Raw genomic sequence first — 24,641 nt, 5'->3', positions numbered from 1 at the left:
TTATAATATACCCTAGCAATGCACTAACACCCTTTTGCACATACAAAATAATACGGCGCGTTCACTTTTAATTATGTTCATAATACGAAACAACACTTGTACAAAAAAAGAATGTTTATTTATTTCGAGACTTCATAATGTACAGGGAGTATTTAATTAGTAAATGGTTTTCTAAGCTATGTACTACTGGGAGGTTATTTCAGTTTATCGAAAACGCCAGCATGCGTGGGGCGTAATGTTTTCCATGGTTAAAACAGTTTTCAGTTAGGAAACTCGGCACAGCATATATTGCACGTTCAACGACAGGGATATACTAATAATATTTTATCGTCAAAGCAGTGCACATACATACGTTTCATCTTTTTGCAGCAAAAAAGGAGAGAATTTCAAGGAGACACCGGAAAGCCTGCAAGTCCCTCGTCTTCTACTTTTCTTTGAAGACAAACCCAGGTTGCAGAAGCGCGTTGAAGGAAAACGAGGCTTCAAAATCCCTGACATTTCCCCTCACCTTCTACGGCAGTGTCATCTGATGTTCTGTGTCCAAATACGATAAACATAAAATAACGTGAGTTGGGTCCGCATGACTATTTGTACTAATATTAAAGAATACATGCAAAATAATGTGAGTGGCTACAGAAGCATTTTTAGGGCAGAAAAGTTTGGACATCCTACAATTTTTAGGTTTGTTCTACTCATATTCTCTCTGACACGACGCGTGCGTTCATTTCACTCATACGCCCTCCTTTCGTTGTTACGGAGAGGGGAAGCTTCTTTTCGATAGCTGGGGCCACGTAATTATCCGATTACAGAAAAGTGCAAAGGCTGTCTGAATTTTCATGGCGGCACGCACGCGAAGCCTGGAACCAGGACGCGCAGCTGAATTCATCACCATCCCGCGAAGTTTTGCCACTACAGAACGCAGCCGTACGTACTGACTTGGAGAGAAGAACGCTACAAGACAGGCCCACTTACTTGGTAACAGGTCTGTTTCATTGACGGATAATGAACAGTTCAATTTTCTATATTCTACGAGGGACGATGACTTTCTTTGCGCACTCGTTTCTGATAAATATACCTTGTTTCCAACTAATGCTGCTAATGTTTATCTTGAATGAAAACATTTGCAGTGGTAAAATATTTTAGTATTTTACACACATATGCAGAATAAAAGTGTCCGAAGATTCGTGGAACTGCCAAACAAGCAGAAAAGCCTACAAGAAAATCAGGCATTTGACTCGTACGCCTTAGCGTAGCTTTCTTTCTTTGCAACCTCACCGCCCGTGGGTTTTGCATCGCTGCTACATATGTGGTGTTTCACAATATATATATATATATATATATATATATATATATATATATATATATATATATATATATATATATATATATATATATATATATAGGGTGTTTCACCGAACACTCAGATTTTTTTCAAGGTTGCATGTGGCAGATAGCTCGATTCTAGTTTATGAGCTGCTCTACTCCAAGCGGCGGACACTATCTGCACAAAAAGTTGAAATCCAAAATCGACTAATAAACAAGAATCCACTAAGTAACTTATTACCTAATTATCTTATAACCCATATGGCGATTTATCAATTCTAGCAGTGGACTTCGCAAGGTTGATCCACGGAGCGAATTCTCACAACGACACCAGTTTAGAGATATATGTGCCTGAACTTTGGGGAGAAATACATTGGCGTTCCAGTTACTTGTCTCCTTCAGTGCATGAAACGACCTTTTGTTAACAAATTAACTGCAACGCCAATGTATTTCTCCTCAAAGTTCGGGAATTTATATCTCGAAACTGGTGCCACCTTAAAAATTCGTTCCAAGGGGATCCGCCTTGCAAATACATGGCTGGAATTTGTAAATTGCAATATGGGCCATAACGTAATAAGTTAAAAACTTAATTAGAAAATGTTTATTAGTTGGCCGATTTTGGATCTGATTTTCTGGGTAAGTATTGTCCGCTGCTTCCAGTAGGCCAGCTCATGAACTAGAATTGTGTTAACTGCCACAGGGAACTTTTAAATATTTTTGAAAGTGCTCGCTGAAACACCCTGTATATGCATATTAAAAGTGCGAGCACACGCAAGAAAGTAAATATTGACATTTGGTTTTAATGTTACGGCCGGGGTCCAACCATTATCAAAAGTGCGATTGCAAACACTCAGATATTAATCTATCTATTTTTTCTCTAAGGACGACGCACATTTAAAGAAAATGCACCGCGCCATGAACACCAACACTCGCACAATATAAGCCTTGAAGCGGTCTGCGCTGGACGCATGAAAGAAGACGAAGGAAGGTGCTAGGGGGAAGTGAGAAGGGAGAAGTTGGAATAAAATGGCGGACGACACCCGTCTCACTTAGATGATGTCATTTCTGTTGCCGTTCTAGTTAGGAACGCTACATTTTGGCGCAGCCGACAGTTTTCGAAGACCAGCGATGCGGGTGACGTTTTTCGTCGACCAGGCGTCATCAGAGTCTGTTGTGTTCACCCGATACCAAGTGCACGGTGAGCCAGCGACGGACCTTCCTCTTGAAGTTAGTTCTACCGCGCTGATCAACGTGGTACTGCAACAAGCTGCAATCAGCCGCCAAGCCCTCGTGCAAACAGGATCGGTGACAGTGAATCTACAACTGCAGACACTGAGCGAACTCGTTCTGGAACCCATACGACGTGGCACCCTCAAAGAGGAAACGCCTGCCGGGAAGGTGAGCCTAGACTTGAGTGTTATGGAACTGCAAAGGAACATTATACAACAGATCGAAATAATGAGAACTTTCGTCCAAGCGCTTAGTCGAGAGCAGTCAGCACGAAGTATTGTTGAACCAGATGTTTTTGAAGGAAAATCGCAAAATGCACACTACTGGCTGTGTTTTTTCGAGTACGCCTGTGACAAGAATCTGTGGCACTCCGACGACACAAAGATTTTGCATATGCGCCGCTATTTGGGCGGTATAGCCAGAAAATGGTATGACGTGCAACTCATGGATTATGGAACAACATGTTGGGAACTGTGGAAAAGCAACTTTTTAGGAGCTTTCGAAGGCAACGCAGTAGAAAGATGGGATGCGGCGCTGCGGTTCAGTTATACAGGTGGCTCTCTGCTTGAGTACTGTCTTGAGAAGCGTCGCCTGTTGTATTCTGCAGAACCGAAGCTGTCGTCTTCTGCTGTTGTAGCTTTGATAACGCAAGGGTTGTGTATCGAGATCCGTTGTCATGTCCAGCTCAAAGGTCCAAGAACGTTTGATGACCTTCTGAACTTTCTACAGACCTCAGTGCCAAGAATTACATCGAGAAGACAGCCAGATGGTAGAACAGAGCAACTTGATTCCAATCTAGAGTCGTTGCCGTCAACTGAATGTGAACACAGCTTCATAAACAAATCTCTGGGAAGCGTAAATCATGACTGTGAGGATGGTGAAGAACTAATTACCGCAGTTCACGGCAACCTACTTCCGCATAATCTGTCTACCGTGCATCACAAGCCCCAGAAAAAGAGCTTCAGTGAGACAGTATATTTGGTGTCGTCAAGCTTATTGTACGCCCCCATTAAGGTAGATGGCATTGAAGTGAAGGCTCTCGTTGACAGTGGAGCTTCGGTATCTATTATCAACAAGACTCGAGTGGATGCCAGTCGTCTGCACGCTGGTAGAACATTGCGTGTCCAAGCCTACGATGGGTCAGTGACCATGCATAGCGAATGGGTAACCCTGGCTATTGAATTTCAAGGAAATGCTATTACCAGTGACGTATTGGCCATTCCCAATGTCACCTACGATTTTCTTTTGTCCCGTCCAGACATGAAAAAACCTAAGATGAACCTCTATTGGGATGACAAGGTAATGGCCGAAGACACGATAAGAACAGAAGACCCTGGTGAAGAACCTAGTGTATCAAGGCTAATTTTTCACCACGAAGACATCAAGACTAAGTACCCAGAGCTTATATGCATAGGAAGCTACCCTCCAGCAATGAAATCCCATGTCGTTCCTTTCGAGCTCGCAGATAAAACAGTGGTTCGTAGAACCCCCTATAATATGTCCAGAGATAAAAAGGTGTGGCTGAAAAAGGAGTTGCAAGAAATGTTAGACGCAGGTATCATCCGGCCTTCTGTATCCCCATTTGCTTCTCCTATCACTATTGCACCTAAAGAAGACGGGACATTCCGCCTCTGCACAGACTACCGGGCTCTCAATCGTCAAACTGAATTGATACCTTATCCAATGCCGAGAATCGACGACATCATTGACGAAACCGGTGGTTGCCATTGGTTTTCACGAATAGATCTCTGCAAGGGCTTTTGGCAGATTCCACTAAGTGAAGAAACGAAGAAGTACACCGCGTTCATAACCCCATTTGACTTGTTTGAGTACAACCGCCTACCATTTGGTTGGAAAAACTCCCCTGCGTGGTTTCAGAAGATTATGACGGACATTCTGAAACCTTACCTGGGCACATTTTGCAATGTGTACATCGACGACATCATCATCTACTCAAAGACAAAGGACGAACACCGTAGTCATCTTTCAAAAGTTCTTCATGCCCTCAGTCTTGCCCAACTCAAAGTCAACTTCAAGAAAAGTGCGTTCTTTCAAGATACCGTAGTATTTCTTGGCAGGGTGTTTGATGGACAGACTAAAAGCACCAAGCAAGAATCGGTAGAGAGAATCTCCAAGCTGGTAAAGCCTTATGATGTGCACTCCCTGCGCGTTTTTCTTGGCCTTGCAGGACACTTCCGGGCGTTTATCAAAGACTACGCACTGAGAACAAGGTGCCTCACACGTTTAACTCAGAAAGACGTGCCTTTTCATTGGGACGAGAAGTGCGAAGCTGTCTATCGTGAGCTTGTAAAACTAATATCGTCGGACCCCATCTTGCGAATACCGGATTTTTCCTTGCCTTTCGTGCTGAACACGGACGCATCACATTATGCTACCGGTGCAGTTCTATACCAGAAGCCATCCAAACAAGCTGATCAAACCAAACACTACGTCGTGGGGTACTACAGCTATACCCTGAAACCCGCCGAAATCAATTACTGTACCACAGAAAAGGAAGCTCTGGCCGTCTTAAAAGCTGTGCAGTACTTTCGTACTTACCTGGAAGGTGCCAAATTCATACTTTTCACGGACCATCAAGCATTGACTCAACTTCTGAGCATGGCCCAGCCAAGAGGCCGCATTGCTAGATGGGTGAACTATCTGCAACAATTTGATTTCGTAATTTCGCACCGTCCTGGCCCACTCCTCACTGACGCTGACGCACTATCAAGATTACTTGTACAGGAATCAAGCAATAATCCAGATACAATCAATCATATTAAGCTATGGGAAGGTACAGAAGAGCTCCAGTTTATCAATGGAAGGTATCACGTACCACCAACTATGATTCCATGGATTCTTCATCTATACCACGACACCCCTGAATCGGGTGGACATGATGGCTTCTGGCGCACTTATAAGAAATTGCTCATGAGATTCACATGGCCGGGCATGAAAAACGACATCAGCCATTACATCCGCACATGCCACCTCTGCCAGGTGAACAAAGTTAAATTCAAGCAATCGACAGACGTTATGACAAACCCTGAATATTCAAGCATCCCGTTCGAAGTAATTCATTTGGACTTCGCGGAGCTCAAAAAGAAGGGGGAAGGAGTCAAGCGAACGCAAGCTTTCTTGCTCTCCATAGATGAGTGCACACGGACGATTGCGGCTAACGCTGGCAAAGAAGACGCAAACAGCGTAATAGACCTCCTCAAAGCTGAGTGTTTTAAACACACAAAGACGCTCGTCTGCGACAACGGGCCGGCTTTTCGGAGTGCCAAATTATCAAAGTGGGCCCAGGAGCACGGCATCATGATAAAGTATTCTTCTCCATACCACCCGGCAGCAAACGGCGTAGCGGAACGTGCCATACGAGACATCAAACAGTATCTGAAGATGTATCCAGACTTTGCCGGTGGCTGGAAGTGCTGTCTCGAGGCCGCTGTGAAGCATCACAACAGATCATACACCACGAGTTTAGGCTGCAGCCCTCATTTTGTAACTTCAGGTACAGCGCCCATACTTCCTGCAGATCGTGAGCTAGGTCTCCTAGAGAACCTCGAACTTGCGGAAGTAAGGAAAACTGTCAAAGAACAGGAGATCTACAAGCGCCGCATGAAGCGAAACTTTGATAAAAGGCACAGTAGCGAGATACCGGACATACAGCCTGGAGACTATGTCCTTGTAAGAAAAGGAGCTGTGCCCTCAAATTCAAAATATTGCGGACCATTTCAAGTTATTAAGACTGCATGCCAGCATGGAATATTGAAGAATGTCTGGTACACCGGAGCCTCGGGCCAAACGGAGTGCGCCGCTATTGGAAACGTATTCAAGTATTACCCCAGGAGGTGTAATTAAAAGAAATCCGGAAGAGTGAAGCGGTCTGCGCTGGACGCATGAAAGAAGACGAAGGAAGGTGCTAGGGGGAAGTGAGAAGGGAGAAGTTGGAATAAAATGGCGGACGACACCCGTCTCACTTAGATGATGTCATTTCTGTTGCCGTTCTAGTTAGGAACGCTACAAGCCTGTTGCATAGTGTAAAGTTCTACGAAAACTCGCCAGGCGAGGGTCATCCATCGTCAAAGAAACCGTAGCTCGCCGATGGTTAACCCTAGGTGATGTGCTGGTATTTTTGACAATGTAAGCGTGTTCGGCGTAACAAATATAAGACGGCAAGACGGAGCCAGTGAAATTCACTGTAGAGAGGTCGCAGGCTGGCATAGAGCATGCGAAGGATCGCAGCTGCCAGAAGAATGTTTCTCTTCTTCTTCGTTTGACGCGTTACTGCAACTTTTGTGAGACATGTATATATCGTTATGCCAGCTCCAGCAAATCGTTTTATGTAGCACCGACAATGCAGTGCCAGCGAGTGCATATTGTTTTGCGTACTCATTCAATAAATCACAACATAAAACCTGTACATGCAACGTCAGCTCATAAGAATATTTGAAGCCAAGATACATCAATAAAACAGTGCAAGATATTCACAGGCTTTATTATTTTTTTTATATTTCTCATATTGGGGCTATAGCCCTGTGCTGGGTCAGTAAATCATCCTTTATTCACTTATGGCCTTTATTAGATAGCATGATGGCATTGTGACACCAGTCTGACCGCGGGCAAGGGAAAATAAAGCTTATCTGTACTTATACAAGTGTCGCGTTTATTTGTGTACAACCCTCACGCCACCGGTCTTCAATCAACAAGCACCGTACATCGCCTTTCTCCTCGTGACAACACTGCATCGACGTCTTCCACAGTGCGCCAACACGATTTGTTGTTTGCATATTTGAAATGTCTGTGAACAGTGTATTACATGACATCAAAGTTATAGGACCTCTGTGGTGCATAAATATCAACACTGCAAGTGATGACAAATTACATAGGATAAAAATAAACAGAATCATGCACATCGCATTTATTAGCATAGCATTTACTTAACGACTTTGACAATGCTCCTCTTCGCAAAAATACAAACTGCGTATTGAATGCGCATAACGTTTTTGTGATTCTTTTGTAATAGACAAATTGTGATTAACCGCTTAAGTGGTGAATGCGTCAAGAGCCTGTCTCCGAGTCCAAGAAAGAAATCGATGTTCTTGTTCCTGCATTGCAGCAATTATGCGTTGGGCACAAAGTGTTTTTCCCTCTTTTCCTTTTGGCCCGGGTGTGTTTTCTTTTCATGGTCTTGTTGGTGCTAACTTAGTGATCTGTATAAAAGACTCAGCAAGATGATAAGCCCGCAGTTATTAGCGCAGTGTGTCTGTGTGTGGTTCTTTCTTTGTACCCCGACTTGTAGCGCTGCTTTTTTTTCTGTGAGCGATGAATACGACTGTCCAAATTGAAGTACTCACAAAGGAAATCGTAAATACCCATTTGCACCCTTTTATTCACCGTAATTTCTGGCTTTACTGAGGAGGAGAGAGGAGATAGATGGGCTTGTACCAACATATGCTGTATATGTCAACGTGCGCAGGGTGCGCGAAATATAGCGACGCTTGCACTGTTTTTTCGCTACGCCTTTGCAAGCGAAGCTGGTATTGACTCACAGGTTTCGGTGACCATGTGGTCATGCCGAAACCCAGTTGCTCCCAGAGAAGAGCAGCTGCGGCAAAGCGCAGTTTGATGAGTTGAGAGCTGAGCGGGCGCAGGAGCGTGAGTCATTAGCAAGGATTTCAGCTGCACAGGCGCGCGCTCACGCTACGCGAGCAACCGATCAAAGCCGTTTCATTTCAGCCGGGGAGGGAAAGGGCATGAAAGGGTGTCACGCGCACTGCTCACCCCCGCCCCCCCCCCGTCAGCTTCGCTTCCGTTCAGTTCAGTTTCGGTATACGGAGGGGACGGTCACGCATTGCGAGGTCCGCTGAGGAATGGGCAGCGTTTCACGAGCGGCGGCAAGAACTGGCTGGGAAAGGGCTCGCCGTAGGCGCGCCAATCCAGCCGTTAGAGCTGTCCAAGCCAATGCAATCCGACTGCAACGAGAAGAGCCCGAGCCGAGGGAGCGGGAGGCCAAAGCGATTCGGCATCTTTACGTGAGGGTTACCTATCCGTGACGAAGGTCAAGTGCACGGAGGACGAACTTCGCTTACCCCCATTTTCCGGTAGGTGAAGGTTGGTAATTTTTTTATTTCATTCTCTCGACTTCCTATTAATCTCAGGTCATTTCGAAGCACTGTCCCGTCTTCCGATGGTGTCTCATGAGCACTTTCGCACTTTTAGCGTAATACCATCCCGTTAGTCACCCCCGCGCGCAATGCATCTCGAGCTGTCTTCACTGCAGCAAGCGTAAAACGCAGAAATGTTGTCGCTACGCAAGCAACAAATTGAACATAAAAAATTGCACCGTTTAAAAGCAACTGTCTAGTCTTTCTTTTTTATGCGAAGCATATTACGAGAGCTCAACCCAGCTCCTCAGGCGCGGCGGTGTCGCCTTGAAACCACGTGACACCGTGACGTCACGACAGAGGAGAAGTGGCTTTGGCTCAACTCTTGCAAGACGGGCTGGGTGGGAATCGAACCAGGGTCTCCGGAGTGTGGGACGGAGACGCTACCACTGAGCCACGAGTACGATACTTCAAAGCGGTACAAAAGCGCCTCTAGTGAATGCGGTGTTGCCTTAGAAACGAGCTGTTTCTAAGGCGTGCGTCTCTTGCTCAGGCGCACATTTCGTTGCCGCGCCGAACGCTGCTTTGCTCGACGCTCACCGCGTCCAATGCGGGGCGCGTAGTCGCTGCCCTGTAGCCCATTGTCTTACACCCCTTGGCGGGTCGACGGGAACGCTGTCGCGTTCCACTCTTGAAGGCGAAGCAGTAATGCATGAGTTGTTTCTTCGTCTAGCCGAACCAAATATAGCCAAGCAACAGCAGTTCACCAGGCTAAACAGTGGTTCAACAACTAAAATAAAGGCTAGTATGCTTCGCATCCTGGGCTTAATCTTACCTAAGCCACAGCCATTTTTTGTCATTCTTTTGAAGGCATTCCTCATTGGCGACCATGGTTCTTCAGTTAAGAAAAATAGACACTTCCCCCTCCCTACCTACCTCACGCTTTCCCTAGAAAAAAGGTGCTCACAGACGTCACCAGAGTGCGTGGTCGTACGTTGTATTTTCCTTAAATTTGTGCATTAAGTATACGTGACCGCTCGCTGTTTACAATATAGCATGGTCTCTGTTACGTGACTTAGAAAACTGTGATATCGAAACGCTTTCGTTTTGTTGTGGGAAACATCAACGTGTACATAGTATCTACGCATTTTTCATTGCATTGAAGTTTTTTAGCTTCATATTCACCTTCCAATTATCGCTATCTGGCGCGAGTAGACACTCTATTGGGCCTGAAACCTTCATATCTTCGGCATACATATTAATCACCTTGCATCTTCGACTCAGTTTCGCTTCCCGTAGCAACAGACGTTGTCATTTTCTCTCCCTACACACAACACGCATTGCAATACCTGCCCATCTTCACTTATTCTTGGAAACGTTTTTAGCGCGCAACAAGCACGTGAGACTAAAATGTATGATACGAAGACGTCGTACCTTTTAGTAATGTGTTCTTTTTTTTGGGCGCTAAAATGTTATTATCGTCCACCAACATGCCTAAGCATATCTTTTTCTTTTTTGAATTCTACAGGAACATCAGCTATCCATATTTGTCATGCTCTCAATCCTGAACTTTCAGTTCTTCTCGCGTTTTCTATTTGTCTTTTTATCGTGGCGGATAGGGAAGTGAGCGTCGGTAATACCTTAACATTGTGAAATGTTGATGTAAAGCCTAAAAGTCTTAATGCTTTCCTTTAGGCTGATTGGACAAGACCTTTCTTTTTATACGTAAATTTATTCAAACCATTGAATGTGTTGCGTGATAACAACGTTCTGGCGTTCCAAATGCACCAAACAGCGCTCATAAACCTTGATGCTAAATATTGTCGCAAACTAACATAGTTTTGTTTTCTCATAATTCCATTGCCTTTGTTGCTGGGGTTCGAGTGGCAGTCGTTTCTCACGACAACGGTTGAGCATTCAGTCAGTCTATGTTTTCTTCAATACGTGTATCAGTAACTTATATTGCGACTGTCAATTAGTTGGCTTCAATTCTAGTCCGAATAGGTGACTATCTTCGCCATTAGGCGCGCTGTTGGCTGAAGAAAGGTCAACTGGGTCTTCTGCATAAGAATACCAGGAATATGCCGTGTTGGTGTCGAGATAGGCGCCTAATTACACATGGCACCAGATAGCCGAATCTCTCACCTGCTCTTAGCGTGCTCCACCGTCACGAGTAGTGACCTATATGAAATTTCCGATAAGTACATACCCGCATAGGCATAGCCGCCCTTACTTTTTTTCTTTCATTTTTTGTATTAGGCGCTGCGTTACTTTTCTAACTAAAAACTTTTGACGGGGCCAGCAAAGAAGCCCCTTGTCAAGGTTATCTGCCCAGCATATCGTTCTACTTCAGCCTGGCTTCAGTGGTCAGGTGAAAGACGAAAGACTGAGACGCAGGAGGTACCCGCTACCCCATTCAATTTTCTGCAGCTTTCGACCTCTCCTGTTATAAAAATATTGAATTGGTTGGTTAGTCACGGCGACTTGAATTAGCTTATTTGGGTGTAATGTGAACATCGCCTTTGAATACTATGTTTATCTGCTAGGGCGTACGCCGTAATTTATAAAGAACGTGCTGTTTCGCACCTCAGTGCTGCTTCATTAAAGAGTGGTATAAATAGGTAAGCGCAAAGATGCCCGTGCTTTCCCTGCTACGTCTTCTTTTCCTCCCATTCTATTCAACTAAGGATATTTACTTGACTTTCTAACATGCGATCGCTGCCTAGGTAATCATTAAACTTCCACACTGTCCTAGCCTCTACGCACAGCAATTTCTAACTTTGTCGACAGAGAACTTAACACGGTAGCATAACTGAGCTGCACCGCTGAGGCCAAACTGCCTCATGGACACAAATACATACAATGTGTGAATTGTTTGAAAGAACGGACGGGGCCCTCATAGCAATTCTAATGACATAATAAATCACTTTAGGTCATGGCATTTTGTTTCGCTGCATGCTTCACAGTTGATGCTACTTCTCTACAAGATCCACTTAGCTGCATATTGAATGGCTCTTCGTCAATCTGGAATCCAACACAAGAATGCTAGTACAAACCGAATAGCTCTTTTGTGTCATTTAGAGCTCTATCATAGTACTAATGCAAAAACTTTCTACCTATGGCGAGACTGCATTAATTGTGACCCAAGATGCACGTGGGCTTTAAGTATGGTTTGCAGAAGAACGTTGTGCAGTACGGTTTAAGTATGGTTTGTTTAAGAACGTTGTGGAGTTAAACGCAAAAACAGATCGACTGACGGAATTTCTTGTTATGATACAGGAAATTAACAAGAAAATTGGGCATCTTGAGGCTATATTCCAGCACCAGGCTGAAAAATTGATCGAGTATGAAAATCGAAGCCGGCGTAACAATTTGTTGGTTTTTGGAATCTCGGAGGAAAGCGGTGACTCAGAGGCGAATTTGAGGGCAACTGTCATTGATGAACTGTTTCATGAAAAACTGGGGGTTCAAGTTAAAACTGTCAAAAGAATTCATCGCATTGGCAAGAAAAACAGTCAACGACCGAGACCAGTTATCATGAAGTTTTATGATACCATAGAAAAGGAGCAGGTATTGAAGAACTGCAAAAAACTTAAAGGAAAGTCAGTTAGTATCAGCAATGATTATGCAAAGGAAACAGTAGATGTGCGACGAAAGTTGTGGGCGAGCGCTTCTGCCGAAAGGGCGAAGGGCGCGAAGGTATTCTTGATTGACGACAAGCTCAAGGTAAACGATAAGCTTTACGTATGGAACCAAGAAAACAACGCACGTTCCCTTCTAAACCACCGAAATAAAAATAAGCACCGCACACAAAGGACAGATGACACGCATGGTGATTCTGGTCCCTCAAGCAGTCCCAGCGATTCCCCATGTACTTCAACCCTTTCATAGCTCCGAATCTTGTCACTGAATGCACGCAGTATTGTTAATAAGGTAACTGAGTTAGAATACGTGTTGCTCACAGAGACCCCTCATGTGCTAGTAGTAAGCGAAACATGGTTGAACAGCAATGTACCTAGCCAATGTATAGTGCCACCCAACTACCGAATGTTTAGATGGGATAGAGACACTCACGGTGGAGGCGTTGCGATTATTGTTAAACAGCACATTGATGTTGTAATGATTGAATGTATAATTCCTGAGACAGTATGGTGCAAAATTACTTACGCAAACACTGTATATCTTGTTGGCGCAATATATAGGCCACCTGCCACTGCACCCGAGTGTTTAGATGAGCTGAATGATTTCCTATGCAATCATTTGGACCGTAACACCAGACTAATAATGACCGGGGACTTTAATCTACCTAATATTAACTGGGACAGTTTACTACCTGGGCACGTAGAAATTTCTAGTAGTGAAAAGCTGCTTCAAATAATGATCTCGCACAATCTGAAGCAAATCGTGAAAGAAAACACGAGGGTAACGCCTGAATCTCAGTCATTGTTGGACTTGGTGTTTCTTCCAAATAAAATAGACGACTATACAGTGTCTGTGGATGATGGCCTGTCAGATCACAAGATGGTTCTTGTACACATAGTGTCGAGCGCAAGCACTCGTTCCCAGCCGCTTATACCTGTGAAAGTTAAGGACTATAGTCGGGCAGACGACACATCTATTCTCGATTTTTTAGAATTATCATTTAATCAATTTGAACTTGCCTGCGATTGTGAATCGGTTGACGAACTGTGGCAGCGCCTCAAGAAAATTGTAAGACATTGCGTTGATAGTTTCATCCCAACTCGACTAAATATATAAAACGACGGAACCCTTGGATTAATCGACATATCATTCATATTAAGCGTAAAATAAAGCGTTTACGCAAAAGGCAAGGTGTCTCCACCGAGGTATCGAAATTGCGAAGGGCACTGAAAACGGCTCTGAAGGAATCAAAAGAGCAGTTCTTTAACCAAACATTACCTAATTTTATGAAAACATCACCACAAAAATTCTGGCTTTATCTGAATGATAAAAAAGAACAAATAAACAAGATCCAAGTTAACAATGTAATAGTAACGCAAAAAGCAAATATTGCAGGTCATTTTAATAATTTCTTCCAATCAGTTTTTTCAGCGCCTAGCAGCGATTGCGCAGTCGCTTGTCTGCCGTCTTCCTTTTCATGTGGGATGGAAAATCTTGTCGTCACTCAAGCAGGCATGTTTAACCAACTACTACTTTTAGATTCTAAGAAGGCTAGCGGGCCGGATGGAATACCAACCCAATTTCTAAAGCGATACGCCGAGTGGGTATCATTTTTCTTAAATAATATCTTTGTTAAGTCATTGCAAACTCACTCGTTGCCACAAGACTGGCGTTGCGCAGTCATAACTAATGTTCTTAAAAACGTTAACCGATCGCTAATAAATAACTATCGCCCAGTTTCCCTGACTAGCGTCTGTTGTAAAGTCTTAGAGCATATCATAAGTAAGCATATTCTCGTTTTTCTTGAAAATAACGACTTTTTTTATCAGCACCAACATGGTTTCCGAAAGGGACTTTCTACAGTAACCCAGCTCGTAGAAACTATTCATAATTTTACTTCAGCTATAGACGCCCAAGAACAAATGGACGTCATCTGCGTAGACTTTGCGAAAGCCTTCGACAAAGTTTCGCACAATAAATTACTTTTCAAGTTACAAAAAGCAGGAATAAATGACACTATTCTAAAATGGATTGAAGCCTACCTACACAATCGCAGGCAGGTTGTGCGTGTGGAAGAGTGCTTGTCCCCTGCGTTAGAAGTGCTTTCTGTTGTTCCCCAGGGGTCTGTTCTGGCCCCATTGCTGTTCCTGGTTTACATTAACGACATTACAGAGATTGTCGAGTTCCCTGTGAAATTGAAGCTTTTTGGTGACGACTGTTTAATTTATTCTACGGTAACACACATTCACGACCAAATCAGAATTAACCTGGTTCTTCATTCCCTTCACCTTTGGTGTGAAAAACGGGACATGGAAATCAATTACAACAAATCGACTTTTACACATGTTACTAACAAAAAAAGTGTGGCACCATTCTTTTATAATATTGCAAGCAACAAACTTAGAAATGTAGATACATTCAAGTATTTAGGGAACACAATTACACCTAACTTAGACTGGCGTAAACATATCGATAACCTGTGCTCGACGGCTTCACAAAAACTGTATTCACTGAAGAAAAAGCTGGAACATGCAACGAAAGATGCTAAATTAATTGCTTATAAAACTCTCATACGTCCATCTTTAGAATACGCTTGCGTTGTCTGGAGCCCCCACCAAAAAGTCTTAATACACAAACTAGAAAGAATTCAGAGAATGGCTGCTCGTCTTATTGCTTCAAGGTATCGAAGAACTGACTCGGTAACAACAATTCTGCGTTCGTGTGGGCTTGAGTTGCTGGAAACCCGAAGGAAGAAAGCCAGACTTAAGATTTTTTTTCAGATACTTCAAAGGGCTCTGAAGATAAAAAAGGAAACATATGTCCTGTTCCCTGCAAATCGCAGTGAGAGAATAAACCACAGCAGAGCCGTCAAACCTTATAACACACGTGTTGATGTTTTTCGTTATTCTTTTTTTCCGGACGTGATTGAAATGTGGAATGCCTTACCTGATGTTGTTGTCGATCAGACGGATGTGCACAAATTTGAATGTTTGATTGATATTTTGTATCGTGAACACCCAACCTGATGCTATGAAATGTAAAATTTGCTTGTGTTGTACTATTTTCCCTCCCTGTAACAACCCTCAAGCGAGGGTTAACAGTATTAATAAAGAGAAAGAAGAAAGAAAGAGCAATTGCGCCAAAGAAGACTGAAACCATCCTAAAGGCATATTATGCAGCTTCTGCTGCATCTGTTAGTTTGAGACCACCATAAAAATAAAATAACACCGACCTTTCCTTTGGAAATGGTGGCCACTCCTTTAATTGTTTCGTCGCTGCTTTCGCTCTGTACATCGGTGGCACAAGGCTTTTGTGGCTCTGCGTTTATGCCATTGTCCTTGAATACGAAGCGCAGATCCTTGATCACTTCTTTAAGAAACTCCTCCGACATAGCCGCATTCATGGCTTTGAAGCGCTGTAAAAAGCGTACGTACTTTTACTTAAACCTTAAACGACACACTAATAAAAAAATGTTTTGAGCTTCAAAAACCAAAACGAAGATACGTTGCTAGGCGTCAACTTCTTTGGTGTAATCACGTTCCTGTATACAACAGCTGGCGGTATGTTCACATATATATAAGGAGGGAACCAGTTCAAGATAGACCCTTGCTTTGGTCGTGCACTAAAGGTCAATTTCGAAGAGACGTTAACTGTTTCGGCTATTATTTCATTGTCGCTACTGGACGTCTCTTGGCTGCTCGAGCACAAGTTCTGTGGCTGGCACAAAACAGGTGCGCGAAGGAACATAATGTGCTTACAGTGCATGTCAGAACGCTGAACTCTGTATCCCGTAAGCCAATTAATAAGAGTTCCTTTCCTGTGAGAGCTTAGAATATGAATCTTTCAAAGGTGCTCATATAGACTTGCATGGAGACTTGTCACATAACCGTGACCATTGTACGCTACAGACGCATCACGACCTCTGCACATGGATTTTCATAAATTTACGAAGCTGTCTGCTCGAAATATATTTGTATTTAGTGTAAAAAGCAATCGTATCTCTTTATTCCTACCTTAGCATTGGATAGTGATAGGAAAATTTTATATTCCTTAATTCTGGCGTACAGTGTGACTTTCTCAACTAAATTGTGAGTAATAAAGGCGCGAGTGTTAATGGCCCCGTGTCGTAGAAAATCCGGCGTCGACGTCGTTGTCCGCGAGCGAAATTGCCGCATGTATTTAAGTATATGTATATCCCACGCACTGCTACATAACATGCGGTATATGCGGATTATATTGCCACAAGATTCTATCACTAACGTTGCTCAAATCTTGTCTTACATTCCCAGCAAAGTTATTCCTCTGAATTTTGAGAATGGCAGCCCCCATCCAAATGTCATGAAACAAAACACCAGCAGCGCATTCATTTTATGTTAAAACTTCTCACGCTTAACAATGAAAAGTACGAAGCAACAGCAGAAACCTGAAGGTGATGTAATTTTTCTGGCGCGGCTAACCTTTACCTCCGGGATCGGCCCACGCAAGACGCCGTGTTTCTACTAGAAAGCTCACCTTTGTGCATAACGTTCGCCGCCAGCACTTCCCGGTAAACATTACAGTTACAAAGCTTAAGTTGCCAAGAAGCTTGAGAAGCATATCAGGAATCTTGGAATGCTATCGCGTTGCACTCTTAAAGGCGATAGCTTAAACGTCCTCCAAATTTTTATAGTTGGTGAGGTAGCGCATGACAAAGTAGTGAGACAGCACGAGAAACAAAATTTTCTTCTGTCTGCCATCATTGTGTCTGCCCTAACGGAGGCAGAGGTTTATGTAGTGGCACAGCCATTCAAATATAAAAGTCACAGGCCTGCGCGGCACACGCAGCACAGTCACAGATTAAGCTGGACCAGCGGCTCCATAGGAGCTCCATTTTCGACAGCACACACAACAGGGTCTCCGCGGCGAAGTCTCTTGGCGTCGTTTTCAAGAGAACAGTCTCAACTTTCTACCCGGCATCGACGACCAGCTGCGGCTTGTCCTGCTCAGCTGTCTGCTGATCCCAATGTCACCTGGTTGCAGTCGCAGGCGTAGCTCTACCATTTGCTTATTCAGCAGCGGTTCCTACCTTGCGAGGAGGTGCCATGACATCAACCGAAGAGTAAACACATTTAAACAGACGACGTGGGGGACATGGCCCACTCCGTGACCCGTGGCATGATACGTTGCTGCTGATGATGATAATTATGGTTTATTGGATTCCCCTTCAAAACAGGCTGGTAACAAATAGTCACATACTCTGCTTAAGTTAACTAGGTCCAGTTACATGCAGCATGCTCAAGGAAGAATGGGGCAAACTAACAGGGACGAAAGCATAACCGTGTTTTTCTATCTCCTCCCTGTTCGTTTACGCAATTCTTCCTTGAGTGTGGATTACCAACACGCCCAACAGTCAGTACTTCTAAATACAGCAAGCAACTTCTATTTCCGACTGCTACATTTCGGGACACGCGTTGTGGTTGCTCAGTGGTTATGGTGTTGGGCTGCTGAGCATGGAGGTCACAGGATCGAATCCTGGCCACGGTGGTCGCATTTCGATGGGGAAACAACCGCGTACTAAGATTTAGGTGCACGTTAAAGAACCCTCGGTGGTCGAGATTTTCGGAATCCTCCACTACGGTACGCCTCATAATCGGAAAGTGGTTTTCGCATGTAAAACCCCATAATGTAACATGTCGGAATATCTGGTGAAATGTAACGGAACTGCAAAGCTTTTGCGTATCGATGCTACGTGGCGCGCATGTTCCATCGCGTGTCAAATGGCATGAGGCAATGGGGATGATAGTCATGATTTAATGGCATTCCCTTTGAAAGTGGATGCTGATAGTCACCTAGTCTGCTTGAATTAATCAATTATGCCATACATATTTTTCATTACACCAATATTTATACATCTCCGTGAGTGAGTGAAATAACTTTATTAGGTCCAGAGAAGACGCAGGGGAGGCCTCGCGCTACTCGGCTTGTCCCACGTAGGGACCGCCAAGCCGAGCTTGAGGGACTGATCGCGAGCACTCTCGACTGGCGACTCGCAGTCTGGAATTAGAGTCGACTATGGAGACGGCGAATGCCTCTTGTTGGACATACGCCGTGGCATCCACGAAACTCGCCTCAATGTGGTTGTTTCGAACATGCTCGAATAGAGCTGTACCCCTGGCCCGACGTCTGCCGACGTTGTTTGAGGGTGGCATATTGCGGGGAATGGGCGCGATGTGCATTTAAGAGCTGGTGTGGCTGGGAATCCGCACGGCGTCGGGGCACTGTTCCACCAGTTTGAGGCTCATCTCGTCGAGTATCTTGCGGCCCGCCGGGGTGCTGGATACCTTGAGCAGCTGTGAGCACTCTTGCGCCTCGAATATTCCTTCAAGCGTATTCTGGACTCCGAGTTTGAGCAGGCTTGCAGTGTGAGTACTTACAGGTAAGCCGAGGGCAAGCTTAAACACCTTTCTGATGAGGTAATTGAGCTTGTTCCTCTCTGAAACATGCCAGTTTGGCATGGACGCCGCATTTGAAAGGTGGGAGAGCACAGAAGCATATATAATGCGGATCAGATTGTCTTCTTTAATTCCCCGGTACCTGTTGGCCCTCCTTCTGATGAGACCGAGAGCACTCTGCGTCTTGGCGGTGATCTTTCTGAGTGGGGTTCCATTGGCACCTTCGACGACGCAGTGATTACTTCCCAGGTATAAAGTCTTGTTGCCCCACTTGAGCTCCCCTATGTTCTTGACAAAAGAGAGGTCTGAGCTTGTGTCCCGGCATGTGGAGTTGCCTCTCCTAGTGGGGGAATCCTTATCGGTGATAAGCGTCAACTCCACTTCCATCCCAGTCTGCCACAGCTCGCGTCCCTTGGGCGTGTCATAGGTCTACTCTACACCCTGTGTCGGGCGTTGAAATCCCCGACGACGACAAGGGGGTGGCCACCGGCCACTCTGACGGCCCTCTTGAGGAGAGAGTTTACCCTCGCCCCGCGTTAGCTGGGGCTGCAGTATACGTTGAGGATAGAGAGGCTGTGTGTTCTGAGGTCCATTTTGGGTGCGTTCATGAGGATTTCGGCCATGAAGTACTCGATGCCTCCACTACCTGAGGTGAGGTCGAAAACAGGCCATTGTACCATATGTTGACGTGGGTAGCAACTCCCCTAACTCCTGAATGCGATGACACTACCAGATGACCCGCGAGTTTGATAGGGGTACTAGTGGCAACTTCCTGAATACCGATGATTTGTGGCTTAGCTGCGAGAGTTCTTAAATACTGCTGCAGAAGCGGTTTCTTGTTGGGAAACTCTCTGCAGTTCTATTGCCAGATACCAAAGTTCTCGCCCGCACTGTTCATGTCTAGGCTCAGAGGAGGGTTGAGTGGGCCTAAGAATCGCGTCCTGCGCTATTACATAGCGTCATGCTGCGACCTGCGAAGGAGCTGGGCTGGGTTCTCTCCTGGCATCGACCTCCTCCAGCTTGCTTATGCGTTTACTGAGTTCACCTAAGCCCATTTTGGGGTGCGCTATAGCTTCCTCGACCTTCACTAAGCTAGCCTGCATGCTGGCGAAGGCATTGTAGAGTGCCGAGAGCATTTTTATAGCCTCGTCTTCCTGTCTCTTCTCTACCGCTCGACGCGGAGCCAAAGCGGATTGCGGCGAAAGGGTGACAACGCGAGCTTCATAATCTCCACCAACTCCACAGCTAGCCAGCTCATTTCTTGCTTGACCTGCGCGTTTTCGTTTCTCAACTGCTCGTTAACTTGTCGCAACTCCCCGAGCTCGTTTGCGAGGTGCGAATCGTGAGGCAGGTCGTCACCTCTTGGGGCCTCACGTTCCCCTCAAACCTTGTTGGTCCAGGAGAGCCTCAACTTCATGCTTCGAAGGGCGGTGGGCATGCGATAGCCGGACCTGGTCCCCCTGGCGTGTCGGGCCCCGGCCTGAAGCTGGAGCGAGGTCGAGAACCGGAGCGCCCCCGGGAAAAGGCCCGTCTTCTGGACCCATGGCGGGAGCTGGAATGTGCCCTGGAAGCAGCGTGGCCCCTGGATAAGGAACGACCTCTCGAGCGGTCCATGGATTGGGAGCGCCTTCTGGGCTGAAGTGCTGCGGTTGACGAAGCCTGCAACTCGTCCGCGGTGTCCGAGCGCCGCTGAGGGGACCCGCCATCTTGGCGCACTCAATGCGACGGCGATGCACGATGTATGGGATCTTGAACCTTTGAGCACAGTCCTTACTAGCCATGAGATGCTGGCGACCACAAAGTTTACACTTAGGGGTACACTGATGCTGCTCATCGGGACTAGGGTCACTACAGTCACGGCAAATCGCATGACGGGGAGTGGGGCACACGTCGGTGCGATGGCCGAGCCAGCCGCACGAATAGCACACGTTAATTTGCTTGCGGTAGAGCGAGCACTGCATGAGTAACGGTCCATACCTGACAAAGTTCGCTACACGATGCCCGTCGAATGCGACAATGACTGTGCCGGTCTGGGCTATTCTGTTTGCTGCTAGTTGAAGTGTATTATTGGTGTTGACTATCTTAGCATCGATGACGTGAAGGCCATATTGAAGGGGGATGTTGCGGATTACCGCTTGCACATTGACTGCGGGGCTGTCTCGTGGGCAGTGAGCTCATATACCTTGCCCGAGATGAGTATCTGCCTCATCCGAAGGTAGCGGCTTGCATTCTCGCGCATGGAGAACACTGGCAATCAAATGTTTTGCTGTAGATTCGGGCATCGAGTATCTTGGCATAGATCTTCCTGACTGACGCGAGCTATGGTGAGTATTGCATCAGCCAACGCCAATCTTCAGCGCCAATCTTGAAAAGATTGAGTCCACCTCGTGTCCTAATCACGGTCTTGATATCATCTTGAGGAAGTTAGGGCATCCTTCCCGCTCGTAGTACCTTGGATTTCAGCGCAGCGTCGCCTAATTTGCCACGGTGTGCCCCTGGCTGTGACGTTGGCGCACTAGTGTCAGCCGTGCACGTTTTAGCGGCAACCCTTCTGGACCCCGCGGACTGCCAACCACATTTTCATCATCATCATCATCATCAGCAGCAGCAGCAGCAGCAGCAGCAGCAGCAGCAGCCTGGTTACGCCCACTGCAGGGCTAAAACCTCTCCCATACTTCTCCAACTACACCGGTCATGTACTAATTGTGGTCATGTCGTCCCTGCAAACTTCTTTATCTCATCCGCCCACCTAACCTTCTGCCTACCCCTGCTATGCTTCCCGTCCCTTGAAATCCAGTCCGTAACCCTTAATCAACATCGGTTATCTTCCCTCCTCCTTAGATGTCCTGCCCATGCCATTTCTTTTTCTTGATTTAAACTAAGATATCATACACTCGCGTTTGCTCCCTCACCCAATCTGTTCTTTTCTTATCCCTTAACGTTACACCTATCATTCTTCTTTCCATAGCTTGTTGCGTCGTCCTCAATTTAAGTAGAACCTTTTTCGTAAGCCTCCAAGTTTCTCCAAGCCCCGTACGTGACTACTGGTAAGACACAGCTGTTACACAATTTTCTCTTGAGGGATAATGGCAACCTACTGTTCAGGATTTCAGAATGCCTGCCAAACGCACCCCAGCCCATTCTTATTCTTCTGATTATTTCAGTCTCATGATCGGATCCGCGGTCACTACCTGTTTTAATGAGATATATACCTTACCACATCCAGTGCCTCGCTACCTATCGTAAACTGGTGTTATCTTCTGAGACGGTTAACCTTTACTGTAGTTTTCTGCAGGTTAATTTTTAGACCCACCCTTCTGCTTTGCCTCTCCAGGTCAGTGAGCAGGCATTGCAATTGGTCCCCTGAGTTACTAAGCAATGCAATGTCATCGAATCGCAAGTTACTAAGGTATTCTCCAAAACTCTTATCCCCAGTTCTTCCCAATCCAGGTCTCTGAATACCTCCTATAAACACGCTGTGAATAGCATTGGAGAGACCTTATCTCCCTGCCTGACGCCTTTCTTTTTTGGGATTTTGTTGCTTTCTTCATAGCCGCTATAGATATCTTTCAGTATTTTTACATATGACTCGTCTACTCCCTTATTCCGTAATGCCTCCATGACTGCTGAGGTTTCGACAGAATCCAATGCTTTCTCGTAATCAATGAAAGCTAAATACAAGGGTTGCTTATATTCCGCACATTTGTCTTTCACCTACTTGATAGTGTGAATATGGTCTATTGTTGAGTAGCCTTTACGGAATCCTGCTTGCTCTTTTGCTTGGCAGAAGTCTAAGGATTTCCTGATTCTATTAGCGATTACCATAGTAAATATTTTGTAGGCAACGGACAGTAAGCTGATCGGTCTATAATTTTTCAACTCCTTGGCGTCCCCTTTTTTATGGATTAGGGTTATATTAGCGTTCTTCCAAGATTCCGGTACGCTCGAGGTCATGAGGCATTGCGTATACAGGGTGGCCAGTTTTTCTAGAACAATCTGCCCACCATCTGACAACAAATGTGCTGTTACCTGATCCTCCCCAGCTGCCTTCCCCCTTTGCATAGCTCCCAACGCTTTCTTTACTTCCTGCGGCTTTACTTGTGGGATTTCAAGTTCCCCTAGACTATTCTCTCTTTCATGATCGTCGCGGGTGCCACTGGTACTGCATAAATCTATGTATAACTTCTCAGCCACTTGAACTATCTCATCCATACAAGTAATTATATTGCCGGATTTGTCTCTTAATGCATACATGTGATTCTTGCTAATTCCTAGTTTCTTCTTCACTGTTTTTAGCCTTCCTCCATTCCTGAGAGCATGTTCAATTCTATCCATATTATACTTCCTTATGTCAGCTGTCTTACGCTTGTTGATTAACTTAGAAAGTTCTGCCAGTTCTATTCTAGCTGTAGGGTTAGAAGCTTTCATACATTGGCGTTTCTTGATCCGATCTTTCGTCTCCTGCGATAGCTTACTGGTATCCTGTCTAATGGAGTTACCACTGACTTCTGTTGCACACTACTTATTGATGCCGGTAAGATCGTCGTTCATTGCTTCAACACTAAGGTCCTCTTCCTGAGTTAAAGCCGAATACCTGTTCTGTAGCTTGATCCGGAATTCCTCTATTTTTCCTAGTACTGCTAACTAATTGATCGGCTTCTTATGTACCAGTTTCTTCCGTTCCCACCTCAGGTCTAGGCTAATTCGAGTTGTTACCATCCTATGGTCACTGCAGCGCAACGTGCAGAGCACGTCCACATCCTGTATGATGCCAGGGTTAGCGCAGACTGTAAAGTCTATTTCATTTCTAGCCTCGCCATTCGGGCTTCTCCACTGCACGTCCACTTTCGGCTATCCCGCTTGTGGAAGAAAGTATTCAATGTCCGCATATTATTCTGTTCTGCAAAGTCTACTAACAGCTATCCCCTGCTATTCCTAGTGCCTATGCTATATTCCCCCACTGACTTGTCTCGAGCCTGCTTCTTGCCTACCTTCGCATTGAAGTCGCCCATCAGTATAGTGTATTTTGTTTTGACTTTACCCATCGCCAATTCCACATCTTCATAGAAGCTTGCGACTTCCTGGTCATCATGACTAGATGTAGGGGACATTTTTCATATGCCAATTATATTTTTCTTCCTAAAGCTTTCTCTATCTACCTTCTACTACTACCTATGTAATTGCTCCATGGTGTGTCACCCCGTGTAATAATATGCAACCGCAATGCAAAGGACGCTTGTATCTCGCGTCGCAAGGCACGGCAACTGACACAAAACGATGTTCATGATGAGAATCTTTTATTGACAGCCCTTTTGAAACGCGGCGGTCGCATAGTCGCCTAGCCCGCTTGATTTAATCAGGTAGAAAATATAAATTTTTTCTAGCATTCTTTCATACATGTATCTCCTTTAACTCCTTTTTCGTCCTCAAACCTATTTTAACTGCCATGTCATTGCAACTGCAATTCGAAATGTGCACGTATGGACACTACGCAGCGCGCATGTCTCATCGCGCAGGGATTTGACATGCGTTAGGACGCCTTTAAAGCAATGTTTTCTGTTGCATGCTAGCAAGCACTGGAGTGGATCAGTGCTAGAGTAGCTGACTCCCACGCAGCGGGCCCGGGCTCGATCACGGCGTAAACAGGGTATTTTCTCCATTACTTGTGGTTGCTGCTACGTGTACCGGACGTACGCCAACTAGAACGGCTGTTGCAATGAGCCCATAACAGCTTCCGCTGTAGTAACTGGCCCACGAGCGGAAGTTCTGCCAGATATATGAAATTCCATATGTTCACGTTGCCTGTGAAAGCCCTTGTCAGTGTAATCCACTTAAGCTGCGACTTGCGGAAATTCACGCACCAAGAATCTCCATCTCATATTTCACTTGCAACCTTGGCCACTGC

General features: G+C 45.4%; 1 protein-coding gene and 1 long non-coding RNA gene across 2 annotated transcripts in view; one reads left to right on the top strand and one right to left on the bottom strand.

The window, feature by feature from the left end:
• LOC135921734 (uncharacterized) overlaps nt 1-1,267 on the top strand; it is a 49,347-nt gene extending 48,080 nt beyond the window's left edge. Inside the window, exon 5 of the long non-coding RNA XR_010570598.2 lies at nt 370-1,267. This is a non-coding gene — a long non-coding RNA (uncharacterized lncRNA). The remainder of the gene's footprint in view (nt 1-369) is intronic.
• LOC135921733 (uncharacterized) overlaps nt 1-24,641 on the bottom strand; it is an 89,146-nt gene that overhangs the window by 37,551 nt on the left and 26,954 nt on the right. The window contains exon 4 of the mRNA XM_065456034.2: nt 15,538-15,720. Within this exon, the coding sequence (XP_065312106.2) occupies nt 15,538-15,720 (183 nt within the window). The remainder of the gene's footprint in view (nt 1-15,537; nt 15,721-24,641) is intronic.

This window comes from Dermacentor albipictus, chromosome 8, assembly GCF_038994185.2.
Source record: "Dermacentor albipictus isolate Rhodes 1998 colony chromosome 8, USDA_Dalb.pri_finalv2, whole genome shotgun sequence".
Taxonomy (NCBI): domain Eukaryota; kingdom Metazoa; phylum Arthropoda; class Arachnida; order Ixodida; family Ixodidae; genus Dermacentor; species Dermacentor albipictus.
This window is presented reverse-complemented; position numbering and strand designations above follow the sequence as displayed.